Source organism: Colletotrichum scovillei (assembly GCF_011075155.1).
Source record: "Colletotrichum scovillei strain TJNH1 chromosome Unknown Contig00001, whole genome shotgun sequence".
Lineage (NCBI taxonomy): Eukaryota > Fungi > Ascomycota > Sordariomycetes > Glomerellales > Glomerellaceae > Colletotrichum > Colletotrichum scovillei.
The window spans coordinates 3,423,345-3,442,016 of NW_023336259.1; the positions used below are offsets into that span (position 1 = coordinate 3,423,345).

Genomic DNA, 18,672 nt, shown 5'->3' on the forward strand with positions numbered 1-18,672 from the left:
TGCCAACCAACGACAATGGAGGGCAAACATTCTTTCCCTTTGCTTATTCCAACAAAGACCCAATCCAACGAGGTCTCAAGCAGGTCCCAGCTCAATTCCAGCCAGAGTCAGAGGGCCTTTGTGGTCTATCCACTTCCCGTTTGTACCATCGAGAAGAGTGTCTTGGCTCTTGAGCCCTTTCTATATGCGGCATACCTTACCCCCAAAGGGCCCAGTTTGCCAACCATCACCTGCGACCAACTCGAAATTGCCAACGGGCTTGACCACAAACATGTTCCAACATCTCCTAACGGTCTACCCATGGATACTGGACGAAGATCGGATCACAATAGCTCCATCCCAACAAGCACGGAGCACCTCTCCCACGTGGTTTGACATTTTGGCCACGACGCATCGGGCGTGGTCTAGGACCGACGTTAAACTCTCCGTAGTGCTGGGCGATAAAGAAGCGAGCGAGCGAGGAAAAGAGCGGCCTTTTGTAGCAGTGCATGATGCGTAGGCAAGGTACGACGTGCGTATGTCTGAGTCTTCTGGAGAACTGGCCAGTGAAGAGGGCCTCAAGTCAGACTGATGACGGCTGTAGCACACGCAAGGTCAGCCGCAAAAGAGCAAACAGGTGATAGCTAGGCAATGGTCAGCAGGGGCTGATGCGAGAGCAGAACATTGTCACAAGCTCAATCTCGGTACAAGGACGAATTTCCCGCATATGATGCAAAGCACCGGTCACCGACCTTGGCGGTCCTATCAAGGAGCTTCGAGACATGTCTCGCTTGCCAAGGTTCACACTGCAGCGGCCGCCTGCAGGCAAGAAATTGGCTCATGGCTGGATTCCCCGTAGTAATTGGTTTATCATCTGGAAAGACGGCAAAGCTGAGCGGCCAGATGAAGAAAGGGATAGTCAACTAGGCCATTGGCTGCGGCTTGATCGATGGTAGGAGACAGAGTTACGATGGCCAACGTTTTTGGATAGGCCTGGGCGGTGGAGGGCTTGATTTCAAGGCCGATTGGGCGGTTTCCGATGTTGAAGCTATCACGACGAGGTCCGATATCGACGATAAGGTCAGGAAGCAGGCGATTCTAATGCCTCGTTCGGACGATGGCGTAGTTCTTCGGCAGTCCGAGCGGTTGAAGGGCAAGACTAAGACGCGCCTAACCTGACAGCTGGGTCGTAGGTTCGTGAGGCGTTGCGCACAGATGGAGTTCGTTTCTTGGGATATTCGAGCTAACGTGATGGATGGTATCGTCGCTCTCCCGAAAGCCTATCAACTCGTACGAGAGCGTGAAATCGATATCAGTCGTGGCTTGAAAGTCTGGCGCGTAGGCATTGATGATGAGGGCCGGCTCACAGCCCGTCGGCGAGGCCTTGTGGTGAATCAATGGACATGGCGTTTATCGTTGGAAAAAGGCGTCGTCGTCCAGCTTTGGGGACTCAAGCCTTTTGAGCATTCGTGGCGTCGAGAAATGGCCGGTTTAGGAGGAGCTCTCTCGCAATGTCCTTTGATGGCAGATTGGCACGAGCACCTCCACGTCCCGGTTGGCGAGTGTAGATCTCCCATGAGGCTAGCGCCTCGCGTCAAACGTGGAAGAGACAAGCTGCGGCTGGTAGGGACGGCCTGGAACTTCTCTCCTCCTCAGGCCTGGAGGCTAAAGCCGCGATGTGGACTTCCCGCAAGATGTTCCCCACCTCCACGCGGCATTGGCGCAGTATAGGTTTTGCTGAGGAAAAGAAAGACTGGTACACCCTCTTTCACTGGCGTACCTCAGAAAGTGGCAGACTAAAGCAGGGTCAACTCGGTGAGGAAAGGTATCCTTCTCGGAAGAGGGGGGAAGAAGAGACATTGGATGTCGTCCAGGAGATGCAGGAGATGCATGTACCTCGAGGCTTGAGCAATGGAAGCTTGAGGCAGGCAAGTCCGGTAAAGGTGCCGGTAGGTAAGTAAGGTACCTACGATGGGGTCGTTTGCAGGTGTGCAGGTGTGCAGGTGTGCAGTAGACATGGGCAGGAGCGAGCAAGGATATAATTCATCCTGCCACTTTCGCCCCTTCCACTTCCAGGTTCTTCCCTTCTCTAGGCATTCCATTGACCATTAACGAACGCACCTTCACTTTCTTCTCCAACGGTGCATCTGCCTTCCCTTTCTTCTCCTTTTCCAAGACAGCCCTTTTATCGATCCTTCCCGCAGGATTCGGTCTCGTTGCCAGGCCGTCCCGGGTACCACCTCTTCCAAGTTCCGAATATTGGACCTTACCTCAGGTTCTCGTCACCTCACTCTACATTCCTTTCTTCCACTCAATCCTTCCCATCTCGGTTCCAATACTCGCCGGACCTCACTTTCAGGTTCTCCTGCGGCTTTCCTCATTCTTTTTACTCCTACCTCCTCGCCGATTGTGTGCCAACCACCTCCCGCCTCGCCTCGTACAGGACTCTGAGACATCTCAACCTTCTTCCTTTGTACTGAGTCCTGTACCACAACCTCCTCACCACTCGGGCCTCCCTACCACTCACTACCGCCTACCTCTCCGAGTCGCCTGGACGCTCGTCCACCGACTCTCCTTCCTCCATCGCTCGCTATGAGCAACATGTCGACTCACTCCAACATGGAGCGTTTGGAACCCGTCGAGTCGCCCGTTCGTCGATCCGCCATCGGCCGCAAATTCCATGCTATGTGGAAAGCTGTCGATCGCTGCGACAAGCGAATTTCCACGTCCACCTTTGGACGAATCTTCAGACTCGAGGGAAGCGGCCATGTATGTTTTCTCCCCCTGCCTCTGTTGCCGAATTCTCTAACTCCGGACAGCCTAAGGAGATTCCCGATACATCATTCTTTAGGGAGATTCGCGCGGGAGTGACCACCTTTGCGACCATGGCGTACATCATCGCTGTCAATGTGAGTGTATATCCTTGATCAGCTGTGAGGGTTATGTGCTGATCGGCCTAGGCAATCATTCTCTCACAGACAGGCGGCACTTGTGAGTGCGACTTGGTAAACAGAGCCGACTGCGACAATATCGACAGCTACAAGGCTTGCAAAGAGAGTAAGTCGGTCGAGATCACTCAATGAGCCCGGCTAACCTTGCTAGATGTTCGTCTTGACCTGATCACTGCGACTGCTGCCATCGCCGGCCTCGCTAGCTTCATCTTTGGTTTCTTCACCAATCTGCCAGTGGCGCTTGCGTAAGTGTTTGCCTCGTGTCCAAATTTGGCCCTCACTGACAGACAGTACAGTCCAGGCATGGGCCTCAACGCATACTTCGCTTTCCAGGTCGTCGGCCCCAACGGCTCAGGCAACATTCCCTACCGTGTCGCCTTGACAGCAGTCTTCGTAGAGGGGCTCATCTTCATCGTCCTTGCTCTTACCGGAATGCGCCAGTGGCTTGTCAAGCTCATCCCCGCCACTATCAAGACGGCAACCGGCGTCGGTATCGGCTTCTTCTTAACGGAGATTGGACTTTCTTATTCGGCCGGAATCGGTGCCATTACTGGAGGCTGGAAGTCTACCCCTCTCGCCATCGCCGGATGCCCTGTTGAGATGATCGACCCAGACACCCAGATGTGTGCTGGAGGCATCATGTCGAGCCCCAAGATGTGGACGGCAATCTTCGCTGGCGGCCTTGTTACGGCCTATCTGATGTCATTCCGGGTCAAGTATGCTCTCATCATGGGTATTGCCCTGGTGTCCATCTTGTCCTGGCCGTAAGTCATCCGCACTCGATAACGCGAATATTGCTGACTGTTTCAGACGCAACACATCCATCACCTACTTCCCTTACAACGAGGAAGGCGAGAATCGCTTCAACTTCTTCAAGAACGTCGTCACGTTCCACCCAATCCAGCACACCCTCAACGCCCTGGACTGGGATGTTACCAAGAACGGATCGCAATTCGCCCTGGCTCTCTTCACCTTCCTCTACGTCGACATCATTGATGCCACGGCCACGCTGTACTCCATGGTCCGTTTCTGTGGCGTTGTCGACCCCAAGGACGGCGATTTCCCTCGTTCAACCATTGCCTATTGCTGCGACGCGGCATGCATCTCCATCGGCTCACTGTTCGGTTGTTCTCCAGTCACAGCCTTCATCGAGAGCGGTGCGGGTATTGCAGAAGGTGGCCGCACCGGACTGACATCCATGACCACCGGACTTTGCTTTCTCGTCTCCATCTTCTTTGCTCCCATCTTTGCATCTATCCCGCCTTGGGCAACCGGTTGCACGCTTGTTCTGGTAAGTTCTCAAAGGCCCCAAAGGTCTCGAGAGGTGTTCCGGTCTAACTATCGCAGGTCGGCTGCATGATGATTCGTCAAATTACCCAGATCAACTGGCGCTATATCGGCGATGTTCTTCCATCCTTTGTCGTAATGACTTTCATTCCCTTCTCGTACAGCGTCGCTTACGGCCTTATTGCGTAAGTTCCTCTCATGACATCTCTCTGGCCATGGCTGACCATCCTAGGGGCGTTTTCGTGTACACTGTTCTTAACGGCCTGATCGCCTTGACTGTCTGGCTGTCTGGGGGTAGAATCGAGCCTCGCGAGTACGATGCGAAGGAATACTGGTCCTGGAGAGGCTCTGGCAAGAAGCCCTGGTTTGTGCGCGCTGTCCGCAACAGCTGCTTCAGCAACGGAGACAATGACAGCAAGCGTCAGTTTAACATGCAGGATGACCACGATAGCTCCTACGCTCCGGGTTCGCGCATGGATTCATCGGACCAAAAGGAGGACGGTGTTCACATGGTGACGATCCCGCAGCGGGCGGTCACTCCGCGTTCCGTGCACTAAAGAAAAGTACTTGGTCTAGGGTTAGATTCTTCATTTTCTGTTACCGGGGGAGGCGATTTTCTTGCGAGAATATTGTGCCAGGTCTACTGGCTATATCACTTGAATCAGCTGTCAATGATTGTAGATAGCAACAATGAAACACCAGCTTTGAATTAATTCCTCTGCCGTAATGGTGACATTGGTGGTGCCAGTAAGCCTTTAGGGGCGTTAAGCTTGGAGAGTCGGGTGCCCCGGCGAATCTTTGACCCTGGTCCCGTTCCACCGCGCCCCACCACAGCTCCGACCTACCTGGGTTGCGTCAACGGTCAGCGCTCCGTCCGCAAACATTAAAGCTTCAATCTCCAGCTTACCAATTCCAGTCCGAGTGCCGAATCCGATTTGACTGCGACGCGAACCACTGAGCAACTACGACGTCTTGCAGAATACTCAAACAACTCAGCGACCAGCCCCCGCCACATTCACCAGTACTTACCCCTCCTCCGCCTCCAAGATGAGTGGTGGATGGAATACCAGTATGCGGCTCCCAAAAGAAGCTCCAGCCTATTGTGCTTGCTAACCGTTGCAGTCGAGTCCGATGCAGTACGTCACTTTAACGAATTGAAATAGCACCAGACTAACCATCCAGGGCGTTTTCACCTACCTGCTCGAGAACCTCGGTGTCAAGGGTGTTCAGTTTGAAGAGCTGCTCACTCTCTCTCCCGATGAGCTAGCGCCTCTGCAGCCAATCTACGGCATTATCTTCCTCTTCCGCTACCCCTCCGAAGGCCTGCCTGCGCGGCCAGCAGACTCCTACGACCGCGATGCCGCCGAGAGCCTCTTCTTTGCCCAGCAGACGATCCAGAATGCCTGCGGCACGCAAGCGCTGCTGAGCGTCGTTCTTAACAAGACCAACGAGGTGGAGATTGGCGAGAAGCTTGGCGAATTCCGTGAATTTACCATGGTTCTGCCTCCCGAGTTCCGCGGGGAGGCGCTCAGCAACTCTGAGCTGGTCCGCGATGTACACAACAGCTTCGCCAAGAGCAGTCCCTTCGTCGACGAGACGCAGAAGACGGGCGAGGCCGAGGATGCCTTCCACTTTATCGCCTACACGCCCATCAATGGCAGGCTGTACGAGCTGGATGGACTGCAGCCTGCGCCTATCTCTCACGGCGCCTGCACGACCGAAGAGTTCCCGACCAAGGTGACGCAGGTCCTCCAGGATCGCATGCTTACGTACGCCAGCTCTGAGATTCGGTTCAACGTGCTGGCCATGGTACGCGACCCGAGGATTGCGGCCAAGGAGATTGGTGATTCCGAGACCTTGGAGCGAGAAAACGAGAAGCGCCGCAACTGGAGATTCGAGAACGCTCTGCGTCGACACAACTTTGTTGGCTTCGCTGGCGAGGTCCTGAAAGGTGTTGTCGCGCAAAAAGTTGAGGGCGGCGATGCGGCATACGATGCCTGGATCAAAGAGGGCCTCGAGCGGAGGAAGAGAGATGAGGATGCCGTGAGATTGAGACGGAAGATGGGTGGCGGCGGTGACGACGACGAAGAGATGATCGGTTAAACGTGTCAATGATACCATGAATAGAAGCGGGATTACGTTTGGGTCCATTTTGGTACGGTGTCTATGGACCGTGATAGGAAATGAAGCCATCGAACACAACTTGCGCCTGGCCTGGAAGCCGTCTTGGTCATTTCTTTGGTTCGGTTCGTTTGGTTTGGTTTGCTTTGTGTCCCATCCCCAGGTAATTCCGCGGAAACAAATTTGTACTGACAAAGCTGATTGTCGGCAGACATTTGGTGGCCAACGTCGTCTTGGTGAACACATGTTCAATTCGCCCCGGACCAGTATCATCCTCTCGAGGTTGGTTGAGGCTCTGTCTGCCACCCTCCGCGCCCACGCCTGTTCCCAGGCCCTATCTAGTGCTACATAGCAAGTCACTATCGTAGCTTTGTTGACCATAGACAGGCCTTCGACCTTTCGTCTATCCGAGTGCTTTTAGCCTCGACATCGGTGAGCGACCCGGGAGGCGAGAGCTGCTATGTTCACCCTTCATCTGGGGTCGGCTCGACAACCCTATTGTTTTCGCCCTACTTCCCCGTAATGGAACACATATTCAGCCCTCTTTCACCTCCAGATGGGTTGTTTGATCTGGTTCTTTCCAGGTCAACTCACCTTTCACTTCCATCACTCAACACCACCATACTTACCTGCCCATCCACACTCTGCAACGATGGGTAGAGTCAAATCAGAGCAGCCCACCGGCAAAAAGGCTCAAGCCAACGGCCGAGACCAGCGCAATCGCGGTGGCCGTGGACGCGGACGTGTCCAGCAGGACCGAATGCATCGCATTCCCGCCCCGTGGTCCGCTCGCGATGATTTCGCCATGGGACGTCTTCGCTCCCCCGTCCCCGCCCCCGAGCCCGAGTCCTGGGTCTCTGTGGGAGACCTCGACAGAAACCTCCAGAAGTGGATGAGAAACGGACAGCGGGACGAGGTGCTGTCCAGATGGGGCCTGGGACCCGGCGAGTACGACATCCTCGAGGACCGCGTCCTCGCGGACATTGTGGCCAAGTGGCCCGACGCGACTGTCGCCCTGCTCTACGACAAGGCGCAGGAGGCCAAAGAGCACGTCTATCGCCACTTTGCGGGCCAGGGCAAGGTCCGCGTCAGTCTCGAAGCGAGCGATTGGCTCAAGCTTGAGGGCTTGTGGAAGCTCATGGGTAGGTCTACCAACTATTTCTATCTTATTTTTGAAGAGAGAATTAGTCGTTGAAGTAGGGAGAAAAATTCGTTACTGACATTTGAGCTTCGCAGACAAGGCTCACAGTCACGAGGAGCGCAAGTATCCGTTCGACTACACGTACGGTCAGATCCGCTTCTTCGACCGCGGTCTGATGGACAAGCAGTACGCCTTCTACTTCAAGAAGTACGAGCACGAGCGCGCCCGCGCCCAGGATGCCGCTCCGGCTGCCATCGCTCCAGCTGCCCCGATCGCTGCCCGCCCGATGTCGGTCCCCCCCGCCGCTGCTGGTACCTACCTCATCCGAGAGCAGGCGCACATGCCGACCGCCTGTATGGCGGCGCCTGGTGGTCCTCATCCCGCTGCTCAGGGTGGTGGTGGTTGCTGTACCGGCAACCACGGTCCTGGATCCTTCGTCCCGATGCATTCGCAGGGAGCCTGTATGATGGGAGGAGGAGGAGGAGGAGGAGGAATGGGCCAGGCGGTCGTCCATGGAGGCACCGCTGGCACCTTCTACCCTGCGCCCCAGCACCATCATCATCATCATGGAGCGCAGCCGGGACCTGGCATGGGCTATTACTAAGTCTATAACGATGTTGGAGAAGAGCAGACAATTCTGAGATGGGCTTCATGTGGTGTTTGGGGTTGGCTCTAGATTCGATATGGATGATAGGCGGCGTCACGCGGAAGGATGAAGGATGAAATGGATCGACCTTTGTTCATAGTCTGGTCGCGGCCATGGTAGATGGAGTGGTATCATGTCCAAGGTAGCCAATGGATGAGAAAATCCGCATGAATTCAAGTTGAAAATTGTGCAAACTTGATCATGTGCGTCTACCGCTGGAGAGGAGATTGCGGGTGATACCTACCTTCCATTTAAACACACCCCGCCCCCACCCTAGCTCCTTGTTACTCGGTGTGGTTTACGCCCTCGTGAGTGCTTTCATTGTAAGTGTTTCCATCATGAATGCTTCCATCGCAAGTGCTTCTATCGTTGCGCAATTCTTCATCTATGATTTTGTTGGAGGAGACTGTGCGGAAATGGTACTCATTGCTAGCCATCGCTAACCTTTGTGCGATGTCGAATCATCTCGAGTGTAAAACATTTGACGGAGGATCATCGCCACCGTCGCGATGGACGGTCGTCGTGGTTGTCCTTCTTCATACCACACCACCAACCACCAGAAACTCTCATGGATGTGAAATTGATCGAAGACTGGCCACTTCCACACCTGTGTAGTTGCATCGCACGGGTATGGGCTGTTGGCGCACGTCGCAAATTTGTTTTCTACAAAAGGGATAAAACTATTACACTCCTTTTCATAAACTTCCGTTCCAAGCCTTTTCTCATCTTGCCGAACCTTCACCAAAGCAAATTCTGGTGCGTCCCAACACTTCATGGCCCGACTACCTGTGAGTCCAAGTCTTGTTTTCACAGACTACTAGCGGTGAACATACTTCACAGCATTCCATCCATGCTGCTTTTGGTCTTCCAGGATCAGTTCCTCGTTCTGAAGGGCGGTCTGCCAATCTTTAGTCACTGGGTCCACCTGGAGGCGACTCTGGTTTTCGGAATCCTTGGAGTAGTCGTATGTGAGCCAGAATTGCTTATTGGCATCTTTGAATGTGTTCTTCCAGATCTCCATGGCAAATGACTTGGTCCAGGGATAACCCACTGGATTCTGTTTGTATTTGCCCTCATGATGCTTCACATAGGCGCGCGCAATGTCGGTCCAGACAAGCCTGGTCAGAATTGGTGGTCTGTTAGCGCGTCGGACAACCAAGATATGATGAAGTAAGTCCAGCCGCATTAAATTATAACGAGTCACCTGGAATACTTGGCAATTGTCAAACCTGTGCTCTGTTGTGTTACATATGGGGCATCCGTCAATGTCGCCGAACGGACCTGGCCAAATGCAATCGATCAACGCATGGCCACGAGCTGAACAGTGTCCGCAGATGACACTGAAGTTTCTCTCGTCTCGCTGGAGGAAATCGTTTCCTGTCATGAGTTTGTGGGTGACAGGATCGGGGGTCTGCTTCGGAGGTGCCCAGCCCGACAGCGGACGACGAAGTGAGAAGATTTGATGACCATGATTCGACGAGCTCTGTTCTGGAACAGCAAAGCTTGTACTGTTTTTTCTCCTCAGGATGCTCTCATTTTCATCTCTCTTCGTAGAATCGTCTATGTGGCTGCTGAATGGTTAGTCAGTCGCCTTTTTGCTTCTTATCGGGGCAGCACAAACCGAGATTCATCTTGAGTGCCCTCGCTATTCTTCTCGATTCTCGAATCGGCCCACTCTACTGACGGTCTACTGACTCGATATCCGGAATTGATCTTCCAGTAAAGCAGGAACCATGTATATCCTGGATCTCTAAACCAGTCCTCTTCAAACATCCACTCCCATCGAGGTTCTCCGGTTTGTGTGAAAACTTGTACCTGATCCAAACCGTCCGTTCCGTTCTGTCGCAGTCGGACTGCTGCTCGTAGTACATATGTGACCCGATCGCGGTTATCCATATCACTGTTACTTTGATTGATGAGGCATCTGTCTCTGGTACTAAAGCTGTGTAACTCGTCAGACGTAGTCCGGTGTCCGTCGGCTACGGAGAATTCCAGAGGGAGAAATTCAGGATTGTTGCGGCATCGAACATCCTTTCCGATGACTCTGTCGATTTCCTTATCAATCGCTGTTCCGAGATCTAAAGGAGTTGAAGCGTCCGACCGTACGACTCTGAAGAAGGCGCCCCGAGAGTCTCCGTGGCTTGCTGGTGCCAAGTCAGAGGCGATGGTATCGAAGGAGAAGCATTGCTCAGGTCTGGCCCAGAGCGTAGAGCACATTAGGTCTGACCAGACTAGCTCCATGAATGACGGTTCATTGCCCAAAGACAAAGCCTCATATATCTTGACCGTAGCTCTCTTATATTCCACTCCATAATCTTCGAAATCGAAGTCGAGCCATGCGTGGCGCATGATTGGGTTCTTTTCCTCCAATTGTCTCACGGGGTTGTCGGTAGTTCTTGATTTCAATGGAAGACACGAGTTGATCATCTTGATGATGACTGTAAGGCAGGCTAGCCCAGATACGTCGACCGGATCCCATCGTTGCGAGACCCCAGTGGGCAAGGTGTCGAGAAGTAGACAATCTTGTAGCGCTCGATCATTCGTTATGGCACGTATGTCCGTCATCTTCGAACGAATTTTTGGCGTCGATCTCCAAATATGGAATCTGTTAGAATTGGGGAGAGGTAAAAGGGAGTCGAGAGGTCTATATGAAAGATTGGGAGGACATAAAGGTGTGGCGCGTGAGTTAGGAGGAGAAGGGAACTTTGAGCGACATTCTTACTCCAGTAGTGAGAAGGCATCGGAGGAAGGAGCTCACTCCCCAATACGGTTTGCAGTCACCTGACCGCAAGACTTCTTCCTTTGGCATCGTACCTTCCAAAACTTTGACACTCTAGCATATGCCCATTCTTACTTCGGAGTACACCATGCGTATGTCGACCAGGATGAACCAAGATGAATTTTGAAGAGTGCGCTGTGATGCGAGATGTACCCAAGCCCTTTGACACATCCCATAGTTTCCCTCGTGAGTGGTGCGCTCCATCTCATTTCAAGATAAAGATACAAAGCATAAATGTGCCTGGGAATGCTGATGACAAGCTGCCAGGCCGTCAAAACAGGGACCGGATATGTGGGCGCGACTGTTCAGCACAACACATTGGAAGTAAGACCGACTGCTCGTCGGACTTCAAATCCAGCGGCCAGGAATACAATCAATGTTCACGAAGGCAACTCTATTGACAGCAACGACGCAGGGGAACTAGATTACACTAAGACCTCTCGTTGACAGAATTTCCAAGTGGAAACTTTGAAGATGACCCGAACAATACAAACACAACTCGTGATCGGCAATCGTCTCCAAACTTTTACACCGAACAAACCACATAAACAGAGACCATGCCTAATGTCGATGTTTATGGCCAATCGACTCAAGCCTTAAAGGCAGCCATCGCCCGAATCGCCAGAACCTTATAGTCAGAGCAGCACTTCGGAGTCCATTCCGACAGAGCTCGGGAGTCCTCGTCGAAGCGTCTCTGCCATTGGACCTTTTCTGAGGTCTCGAACATGCCGCTCGATGGGCTCGAAGTCTTCTTCTGGATCTCGTATCCCGTGTCGAGAACATCGGGAAACGGCGACCGGTTTTCAAACCAATCGGTCTCCGTGTACAAGTTGGGAGACGCCGGATATCGCTGCGCGATGTACATCTTGATGAACCTCCGCACCTTTCCCCAATGCAAGTCGCCACGCGCTTTGGCTACGTTTTCCACGTAGCTTGTCAATTTCGAGGGGGGCTGTCTCCCCGGAATTTTCGTCGAGAAGTCGACGAAAGCTGAGATACCCGGATACTCGGTCCATCGTGAGTTCTCGCGCGTCTCGAAGTCGAGGATGCGGTCAATATCGACCCAGTCCATAACGGCGAAAACGGCTGAGGTCTCGTAGGGGCACTTGATGATGGGACCGACTGATTTGCGGCCACCGAAGAGTTGTCTCCATGTCTGGCTCTCCATCTTCCGACGCTTGTTCTCGATCTCCTGGGAGTATGGGGCGTGACGCTTGACGATGTAGTCCTTGGCCATGCACTCCCACTTCAGGCCCGCTGCTTTATGGCGTCCATCAATGCGGATGAGGGACTCAATCTCATGGCGGCCATATTTCACTGCGTCCAGGGCAGGGTTCACCAGATCTGAGAGAGGCCAGTATACGGACTCGGAACAAAGGTGATGAAGCCTCTCAGCGCGGGTCCGCGTTGCCTGGCTCATGAACTGGCCCGACTCATTCTCTGATAGAATGTGGGCCAGCCAGTCTGTCGCTTCCGCAGCCCTGGGAGACGGAAAGTCCCCCGAGGGCTGCGGGGTGTATGTCAGGGCATTTTGGAGGTTGCCCATTCTGAAGTCGACGCAGTCGTTGTATTGTGTGGCCATTGTGACGAGTTTGAGTGGTAGATGGCTTCGTAGATGTATTGACCGGTGAATACGAGAGAAGAGGTTGCAATGGTTGAGTGAAGATGAGGAAAGGGGTTGGATGTGATGTAAGAGAATTGGAGTGCTACAGGGAGAAAACCTGACCACATAAAAGATAGGAGGAGGTTATCTCCGTCAGGGATCTTACCATAGGCCGAAGGGGTCGAATCGTCACTTGAGAAGGGGGAGTACGCACATCTAAAAGGTGAACGAGCTACCGTCCCTGGTATCTCCGATTGTTTTGCCGACACCTCGATGTTAGAGTTTGACCCATGATTCGGTTCATGTCTTCAACTTCAATTCTGGGTACTGGCGATAGACAACACCATACATCTGACTCTTTATACTAGCTGTAACAGCGCTCATCTTCACATAGCTAATGGGGCCAAAGGAGGGGATGTTGCACTCCTGAGGCTGATGGATATCTGGACCGTTGTCAACGCCTGCCCGGCTTCTGTGAAGATGCAGAGCTAGAATTTGTAGATTTAGTGTCGTCCAGACCGAGCCCCTGATACAAAAACGCGGGAGAAGGAGGAACTGGGACATAGAACGCTACAGACGACGCCGAGATAGAACGTGAAAGACCTCTATCATAGGAACCCGGATTGGGCCAAACTTTGAGTGCGAACGTGAATGTCGTCACGGAAGGAGCTGCTATCCTCGCTATATATGGGCAATACAATGATTCCAGGTCCCCAAAAGCGATGCATTTCCAGAGCCAGTGGCTATGGTAAACAATCAAACCAAGGCGGTGGACCATTGGGGTGCTGATACCTGGAGGTTGAGTGAGGTTGAATTAAGATACGGCTACATAGATATCCGCCCCACTCTATGCGACAAGAAGATCATATTCATCAATGCAAATTTGATACAGGAGTTTCCCAGAACCCCTGCAAGCTCGTTCCGACAATAAGAAGATCGTGAAAAGCATCTTTATCACAATGCTACCGAGGCAGATGCCATTGAGTCTTTTCAGGCGAACCAAACCGTCGTTGTGCCGCGCCTACAGCTCCAGCCACGCTATCAGAGGTGCGCCTCCAACCAAACCCCATCTTCACTTCATCCTAGGTACATCAACTAACCCTCTGCGTAGAGCACGATGTAGTAATCCTACGCCAACGAGGGACCAAAGAGCCCAAATTCCACCTCTCGCCTCCTCTCCGAACGGACGCGGCGATCAAGCTTTCCTACGGTAGCAAATTCAACGCCTCCGACATCATTGGCAAGTCCTATCTCGACTCGATCAAGGACAGCGGCGGCCGCAATGTGCGACTCCTCGAGGCGTCGCTGGGGCAATACGTCGCCAACTCTCCGCGCGTGGCGACACCGGTATGAAACGACTTCTTCCCAGGACCTGAAAAATTGAAAAAACAAAAACCAATTGGCCGACAAAGACTGAAACGCGCCATGCGGCAACCCTCGGGTTAGATCTATCCCCAGGACGCCAACCTCATCGTGTCCTTCCTCGACCTGAATCTGCCCGTACCCGGTGAGGACCCGGACTTTGACGCCGGCCCGCCCGTCGAGATCTTCGAGGCCGGTACGGGTATGGGCGCGCTGACGCTGCATCTCGCACGCGCGATCCACGGTGCGAACCCACCCTTGCCGCCGCGCCTCCGTGATGCACTTTGCACGGCACCATACGCGAGAAACACCCTTCGGAAGGAGGTTGCGTCAGACGAGGCAGCGGAGGAGGAGGGTGAAAAAGAGGTGCACAAGGCAGTACCGCACGCTCTCGACATCGCAGACTCTGAACTCGCGGCGCTGTACAAAGAGCACCTGGCGAGTCGCAGGGCGATCCTGCACACGTTGGACGTCAACCCGACATCGAGCCGGATGGCGCACGGCCTCGTTCGGCACTTCAAGAGGGGTCTGTATCTCTCCGACGTCGACTTCCACGTCTGCACGATCCGGTCGTACCTCGCCTCGCGCCTCGCCCAGAACGGAGGCGAGTCGTTCCTCTCGCACGTGATCCTCGACCTCCCGGCCTCGCAGGACTACGCCGAGTTGGCCGTTAAGGCCCTGCAGCCTGACGGCAAAGTCGTCATCTTCTTCCCGTCCATCACGCAGATCCTCGACTTTGTCGTCTGGGCCAAGGACACGGAGCAGCCGCTGGTGCAGGACCGCGTAGTGGAGTTGCAGACTTCGACGTCGGGCGATGACATGTTCCAGGATGGCACGGGCGGTCGGAACTGGGACGTCAAGGTTGTGAATATTCGCAAGGCGATTGAGAGGGGCGAGACGGGTGCGGCGGCGAGGGGGATCGTTTGCCGGCCCAAGGTCGGATCGCGAGTTGTCGGAGGAGGCTTTGTTGCGGTGTTTACAAAGCTGCCTCCGACGGCTGCCAAGCTAGAGGAGAGCGTGGATGAGGGTATAGCTATTTGTGAGACTACATCTGTCCCCGAGACTGAGGTATTGCTTGAAAAGGAAGCGCCAACAAGCTCATAAGGGAAGAGTCACTAGGGGTGAAGCTGGATGGGGAGAGGGCGAGCTTCCCAGGTGTTCAGATCGCCTTTTCCCGTTCCTCCTGTAGGATACTTGTATTATAGCTGTGTACGTTAAGGCGCCGTCATAAATCCCATAGAGAAGAGTCACATAGAGACAACAAACATATATACCTGAGCAAAAGAGAGGCCACCCCACTGAGATCTGGACGCCTAGCGGAAGTAAGCTGATTGATCCCTTAGGTTCTCACCTACGTCTTCAAGAGCAGAATGCAATCCAAAAGCAGAACAAAAACATACAACACCAGGTATTCGCTGGTCGTCACCGACCCAACTACTAATCCGGCCCTCATTGGCTTATCTATGGGAGAGCGGACGGGATCCCGAGTTTTCCAATGGGTATGGTCGTATGTGACAGCTCAAGGAAGCTAGGTTGATGATATTGTGATCAGGACGCTTGCGACCTTCAGGCCCATCGCGGGCCTGATTCCAGTACACAATAACTACAGATTTCCAGGTTGCATTTAGTCCACCTTGGACGAAGAATATCACTAGATATTTCAATTAAGGTTCTCTTCGCCCTTGGAAGCACAACATGGCGCTGCGAGGTAAATATCCCGAATATCCAGGGTTTTTATATGATGGTGACGTTGGAGATCACAGTACAAATACAGTGCGCATGCACTTTCCGGCACGAATCCCCCTACTCCACACTCCATGGCGTTTACATCTCCAACCTCACTCGATCAACTTTAAGCAACATTTCTCACCCAGCTGAATCCAACCTCACTAAAAGCTTGCAAAATGGCTTCTACGGGCACCGTCACGCAGCTCTCGATTCCGCTGCCCCACTCCCTCGACACCCGCATTCACATTCACCTCAGCACCAAGGCCAAGGTGGCAACCCTCTTCCTGACCTCAGTGACGCAAGACGAACAGTCGGGGCCAGCGGCACTTGGCTCGTTCGTATACGCACTACCAAACGTATTTCCCATCCCACATGCCACCAAAGCAAATGGCAAACCTACCAATACGAGCTTTTTTTTCACTGACACAAACAAAGAGACTTGAGCCGGCTCAGCCCATCTCAACGGCCATTTACTCTGTGGAGTCGACGCTGGAGTTCACAACGAGGATGGCTAAGCTGCTAGCCAAGAGGGCTAACATGCCCGTCTACGTCGGCTGCTCCATCAACCTTGGCGGCGCGGCCATGAGCCTTTCGGTGGAGGAGGAGATGGAAGCGTTCCGGGCCATCGTCGACGTCGTCACGGCGAAACTCAAGGGAGAGCCCTTGGTCAACGGTGCTTGAACACACACGCACCCAACTCTCAATAGCGATGTTATGGCGTAAGGGGTTTCTGGTCTACAAACTTGCGTCATACAGTCCTGATTCTCCCGCCCCTTGTTTACCGCTTTTTATCGACCGCCACTTTCGATCTTTGGAGGGAGTGGGAGCGGGAGCGAACAGGGGTGAGGCCTTCGCTGCTTGCGACTTCCTGAAGCGGATTGGGTGACAGTCACACAAGGGCTTGGGGATGTTGGACATGCGGCGTGCCGGGCTCACGAGGAGGCCCCGGGGTCTGGACGCGGCGGACCGAGGGGTCATGTCCCACATGTGGCTTCGGGCCGTTCGGCTGCGCATACGGGGCTGCCGGGCTCAGCGTGCAAGAGGCGAGGGAGGGAGAAACGCATCATCACGAACCGGTGAGAAGTTTGTACAGCGCGACGAATGTTAAGGGGACGATGGCGATGGACCCAACGTCATAGACAACAAGGACCGCCATCTCTACTTCTTTTACGAGGCTGCGCTCGAGGTTGCTATGACAGCGTGTGCAAATAATGCAAGTGATCTAGATGGAAGTTTGGTAGGCGACGTGTGAGACCATGGCGTTTTAGAATCTACGAATTTTCTGGAAACTGATCTCGTAGTTGCCGATTCTCGTGGTTCGACGTTTTGACTTTCTTCTGGAATCTCTGGAAGGTGGTTGCTCTCCGAGTCTAGAACGTGGCTAAGACGTGCCCGAGCAATCTGAGCTTGTAGTCGTCCGTTGATTTCGGCCACATGGTCCTCATTTAAGATTGTTTTGTCTTGTTTCGTGGTAGAAGTTCGGCTCATTGTTTGGTATCTTTCCCTTTCCTTCTTCTGTCTCTTTTCGTATGGAAGAAAACACCCGTAGAGTTGAGGTACGGAATGCGCTCTGACAGGGGTCACAGGATCTGCACGTAATACCTTGAACCTGGGGACATCGACTGGTAAACCAGTTACCTTTTCGGAGCCGGCGACTCAACAGCGATGACTCGCGAAGGAAAGAAGTCTGTGAACTTGTGCGGCTCAAAACTTTTAGGTTGACAATCGCCCCTTGCTAGACACAGAAGGAGTTGTCATTGTGAAGTCCATCTTTCAAAGAAAGGGGGGGCGGGTAGGGGGCGGAATACCCCTTGCGACTTCAGCTTGAACCCTCGGGGTTTGATCCTCGCCTCCTTCTCCCCATCTAAGGATTCAACAGATCCAGAGTTGTCGAGGGAACAGGAATTGTCTACAGTGTACGAATGGCTCTGGGAGGATCTTGTCACTTGCGGTGTGCACGAAATAATGTTTTCTGAGGCCTGTGCGACGTTTGTGGAGTCCCACCGTATTTCTGGCAACGTCAAAAAGAGAGAAAAAGGTGCAGGCAAGTGCTCGTTCTCAAGGGGTCACCTGAGTTGACAGTTGCAGGGGTCGGTCAAGGTCTCTTCTTTTGCGTGTTCCAAGTCAGTTGTCCCAGACTCTACCCTGAGAAGATCATCCACTAGTTCATGACTTCCAACTCGACCCCAATACTGGACTGGAGTTGGTGTGCTTACGAGGCGGCAAATCGAAGATGTTGGAAACTTTCTTTCGAATTCCAGCACTGAGGCACAACGGCAAGAGCAAGCGTGACCCACGTGCTGTCTGAGATAGAAGTGAACCCTGGCAGGAACGACAGACTTTATCGACATGGCGTGGTGGGGGAGAGCCTGCCGTGCCCCATCTGGTGGACGCAGGAGGAACGAGGGGTAGAAAAGAGCACGGGCCATAAAGTAAAGGTACTGCAGTCTGGGAGAGGAAGACGGGACTCCATTCGTCCACAGTTCCAGGAGCTCAAGATTTTTTCTCCTCATGGTGGGCAGCAGTGCAGCTTGTGGAAGGACCACAAGGACCTGGACTGGACGGAGTGTGAGACCGACACACATCCTACATCGGCGGAAGGACCGACCAGCAGGACGGACCACCTTCCATTTTACACATTTCCTTTGCCGTTTGCAACCGTCTTGAGTTCCCATCCCTTACCGTATCGTTTTCCCGGTTTCTAAATGTCTGCCATTTTAGACGTTTTCCACCTCTTCATCCCATCGGACTCCTCCTATCGCTTCTGCCCCCAAACCCCCAACCCCATTCACATGCCCACTGAACAAGCTGTGAACTTGAATCTCACAGCCTGCTTTCTCATTATCCATTATCGAGTGGTGAACAAGTACCCGTACATACAGTTACATATATATCTGCCTAAATGCTGGAGACAACGAGGAAATAGGCTCGTGGTTAGAGAGGAGAGGGCAGACAGTTGATACACACATGTTCTTTTACACGACACTGATACACAGATAACAGCTCAGCACATTAAACTTTTGTATACTCATCGCCACGCCTGTTGGGATGGACAGACCTCAGAGAGAGAAGACG

At 53.3% G+C, this 18,672-nt stretch overlaps 7 protein-coding genes across 7 annotated transcripts; 5 read left to right on the plus strand and 2 right to left on the minus strand.

Annotated features, from left to right (window-relative positions):
• The first annotated feature begins 1,955 nt into the window (after positions 1-1,955).
• Positions 1,956-4,914, plus strand: HER10_EVM0003669 (permease). Its single transcript, XM_035473335.1, has 8 exons — positions 1,956-2,748; positions 2,799-2,888; positions 2,940-3,036; positions 3,082-3,175; positions 3,227-3,694; positions 3,741-4,221; positions 4,278-4,402; positions 4,450-4,914. Exons 1-8 carry the CDS (start codon positions 2,572-2,574, stop codon positions 4,772-4,774), a joined length of 1,857 nt encoding a protein of 618 aa, XP_035338205.1. The 5' UTR covers positions 1,956-2,571; the 3' UTR covers positions 4,775-4,914.
• A 350-nt stretch (positions 4,915-5,264) lies between these two features.
• Positions 5,265-6,320, plus strand: HER10_EVM0005156 (ubiquitin carboxyl-terminal hydrolase, family 1; the record flags this gene model as incomplete). Its single annotated transcript, XM_035474780.1, has 3 exons — positions 5,265-5,286; positions 5,340-5,353; positions 5,400-6,320. The coding sequence occupies 3 exons, from the start codon at positions 5,265-5,267 to the stop codon at positions 6,318-6,320; spliced, it is 957 nt and encodes a 318-aa protein (XP_035338322.1).
• A 670-nt stretch (positions 6,321-6,990) lies between these two features.
• Positions 6,991-8,083, plus strand: HER10_EVM0011498 (uncharacterized protein; the record flags this gene model as incomplete). Its single annotated transcript, XM_035480930.1, has 2 exons — positions 6,991-7,480; positions 7,575-8,083. The coding sequence occupies 2 exons, from the start codon at positions 6,991-6,993 to the stop codon at positions 8,081-8,083; spliced, it is 999 nt and encodes a 332-aa protein (XP_035338926.1).
• An 859-nt stretch (positions 8,084-8,942) lies between these two features.
• Positions 8,943-9,509, minus strand: HER10_EVM0002524 (uncharacterized protein; the record flags this gene model as incomplete). The annotated part of the gene is made up of 1 exon (XM_035472230.1): positions 8,943-9,509. One exon carries the CDS (start codon positions 9,507-9,509, stop codon positions 8,943-8,945), a length of 567 nt encoding a protein of 188 aa, XP_035338096.1.
• Positions 9,510-11,493: 1,984 nt separating this feature from the next.
• Positions 11,494-12,486, minus strand: HER10_EVM0007784 (uncharacterized protein; the record flags this gene model as incomplete). The annotated part of the gene is made up of 1 exon (XM_035477329.1): positions 11,494-12,486. One exon carries the CDS (start codon positions 12,484-12,486, stop codon positions 11,494-11,496), a length of 993 nt encoding a protein of 330 aa, XP_035338592.1.
• Positions 12,487-13,442: 956 nt separating this feature from the next.
• Positions 13,443-14,973, plus strand: HER10_EVM0001681 (tRNA (Adenine-N(1)-)-methyltransferase; the record flags this gene model as incomplete). The annotated part of the gene is made up of 3 exons (XM_035471421.1): positions 13,443-13,554; positions 13,619-13,854; positions 13,954-14,973. The coding sequence occupies exons 1-3, from the start codon at positions 13,467-13,469 to the stop codon at positions 14,971-14,973; spliced, it is 1,344 nt and encodes a 447-aa protein (XP_035338008.1). The 5' UTR covers positions 13,443-13,466.
• Positions 14,974-15,730: 757 nt separating this feature from the next.
• Positions 15,731-16,855, plus strand: HER10_EVM0011407 (uncharacterized protein). The gene is made up of 2 exons (XM_035480840.1): positions 15,731-15,953; positions 16,033-16,855. Exons 1-2 carry the CDS (start codon positions 15,774-15,776, stop codon positions 16,276-16,278), a joined length of 426 nt encoding a protein of 141 aa, XP_035338915.1. The 5' UTR covers positions 15,731-15,773; the 3' UTR covers positions 16,279-16,855.
• The last annotated feature ends 1,817 nt before the right edge of the window (positions 16,856-18,672 follow it).

Bases quoted from the DNA above. Each gene is read 5' to 3' on its own strand.
- HER10_EVM0003669 (XM_035473335.1), top strand. From the start codon at position 2,572: ATGAGCAACATGTCGACTCACTCCAACATGGAGCGTTTGGAACCCGTC. The intron at 2,889-2,939 runs GTGAGTGTATAT...TGATCGGCCTAG, and splicing joins CGTACATCATCGCTGTCAAT to GCAATCATTCTCTCACAGAC. The intron at 4,403-4,449 runs GTAAGTTCCTCT...TGACCATCCTAG, and splicing joins GTCGCTTACGGCCTTATTGC to GGGCGTTTTCGTGTACACTG.
- HER10_EVM0011407 (XM_035480840.1), top strand. From the start codon at position 15,774: ATGGCTTCTACGGGCACCGTCACGCAGCTCTCGATTCCGCTGCCCCAC. The intron at 15,954-16,032 runs GTATTTCCCATC...ACACAAACAAAG, and splicing joins TCGTATACGCACTACCAAAC to AGACTTGAGCCGGCTCAGCC.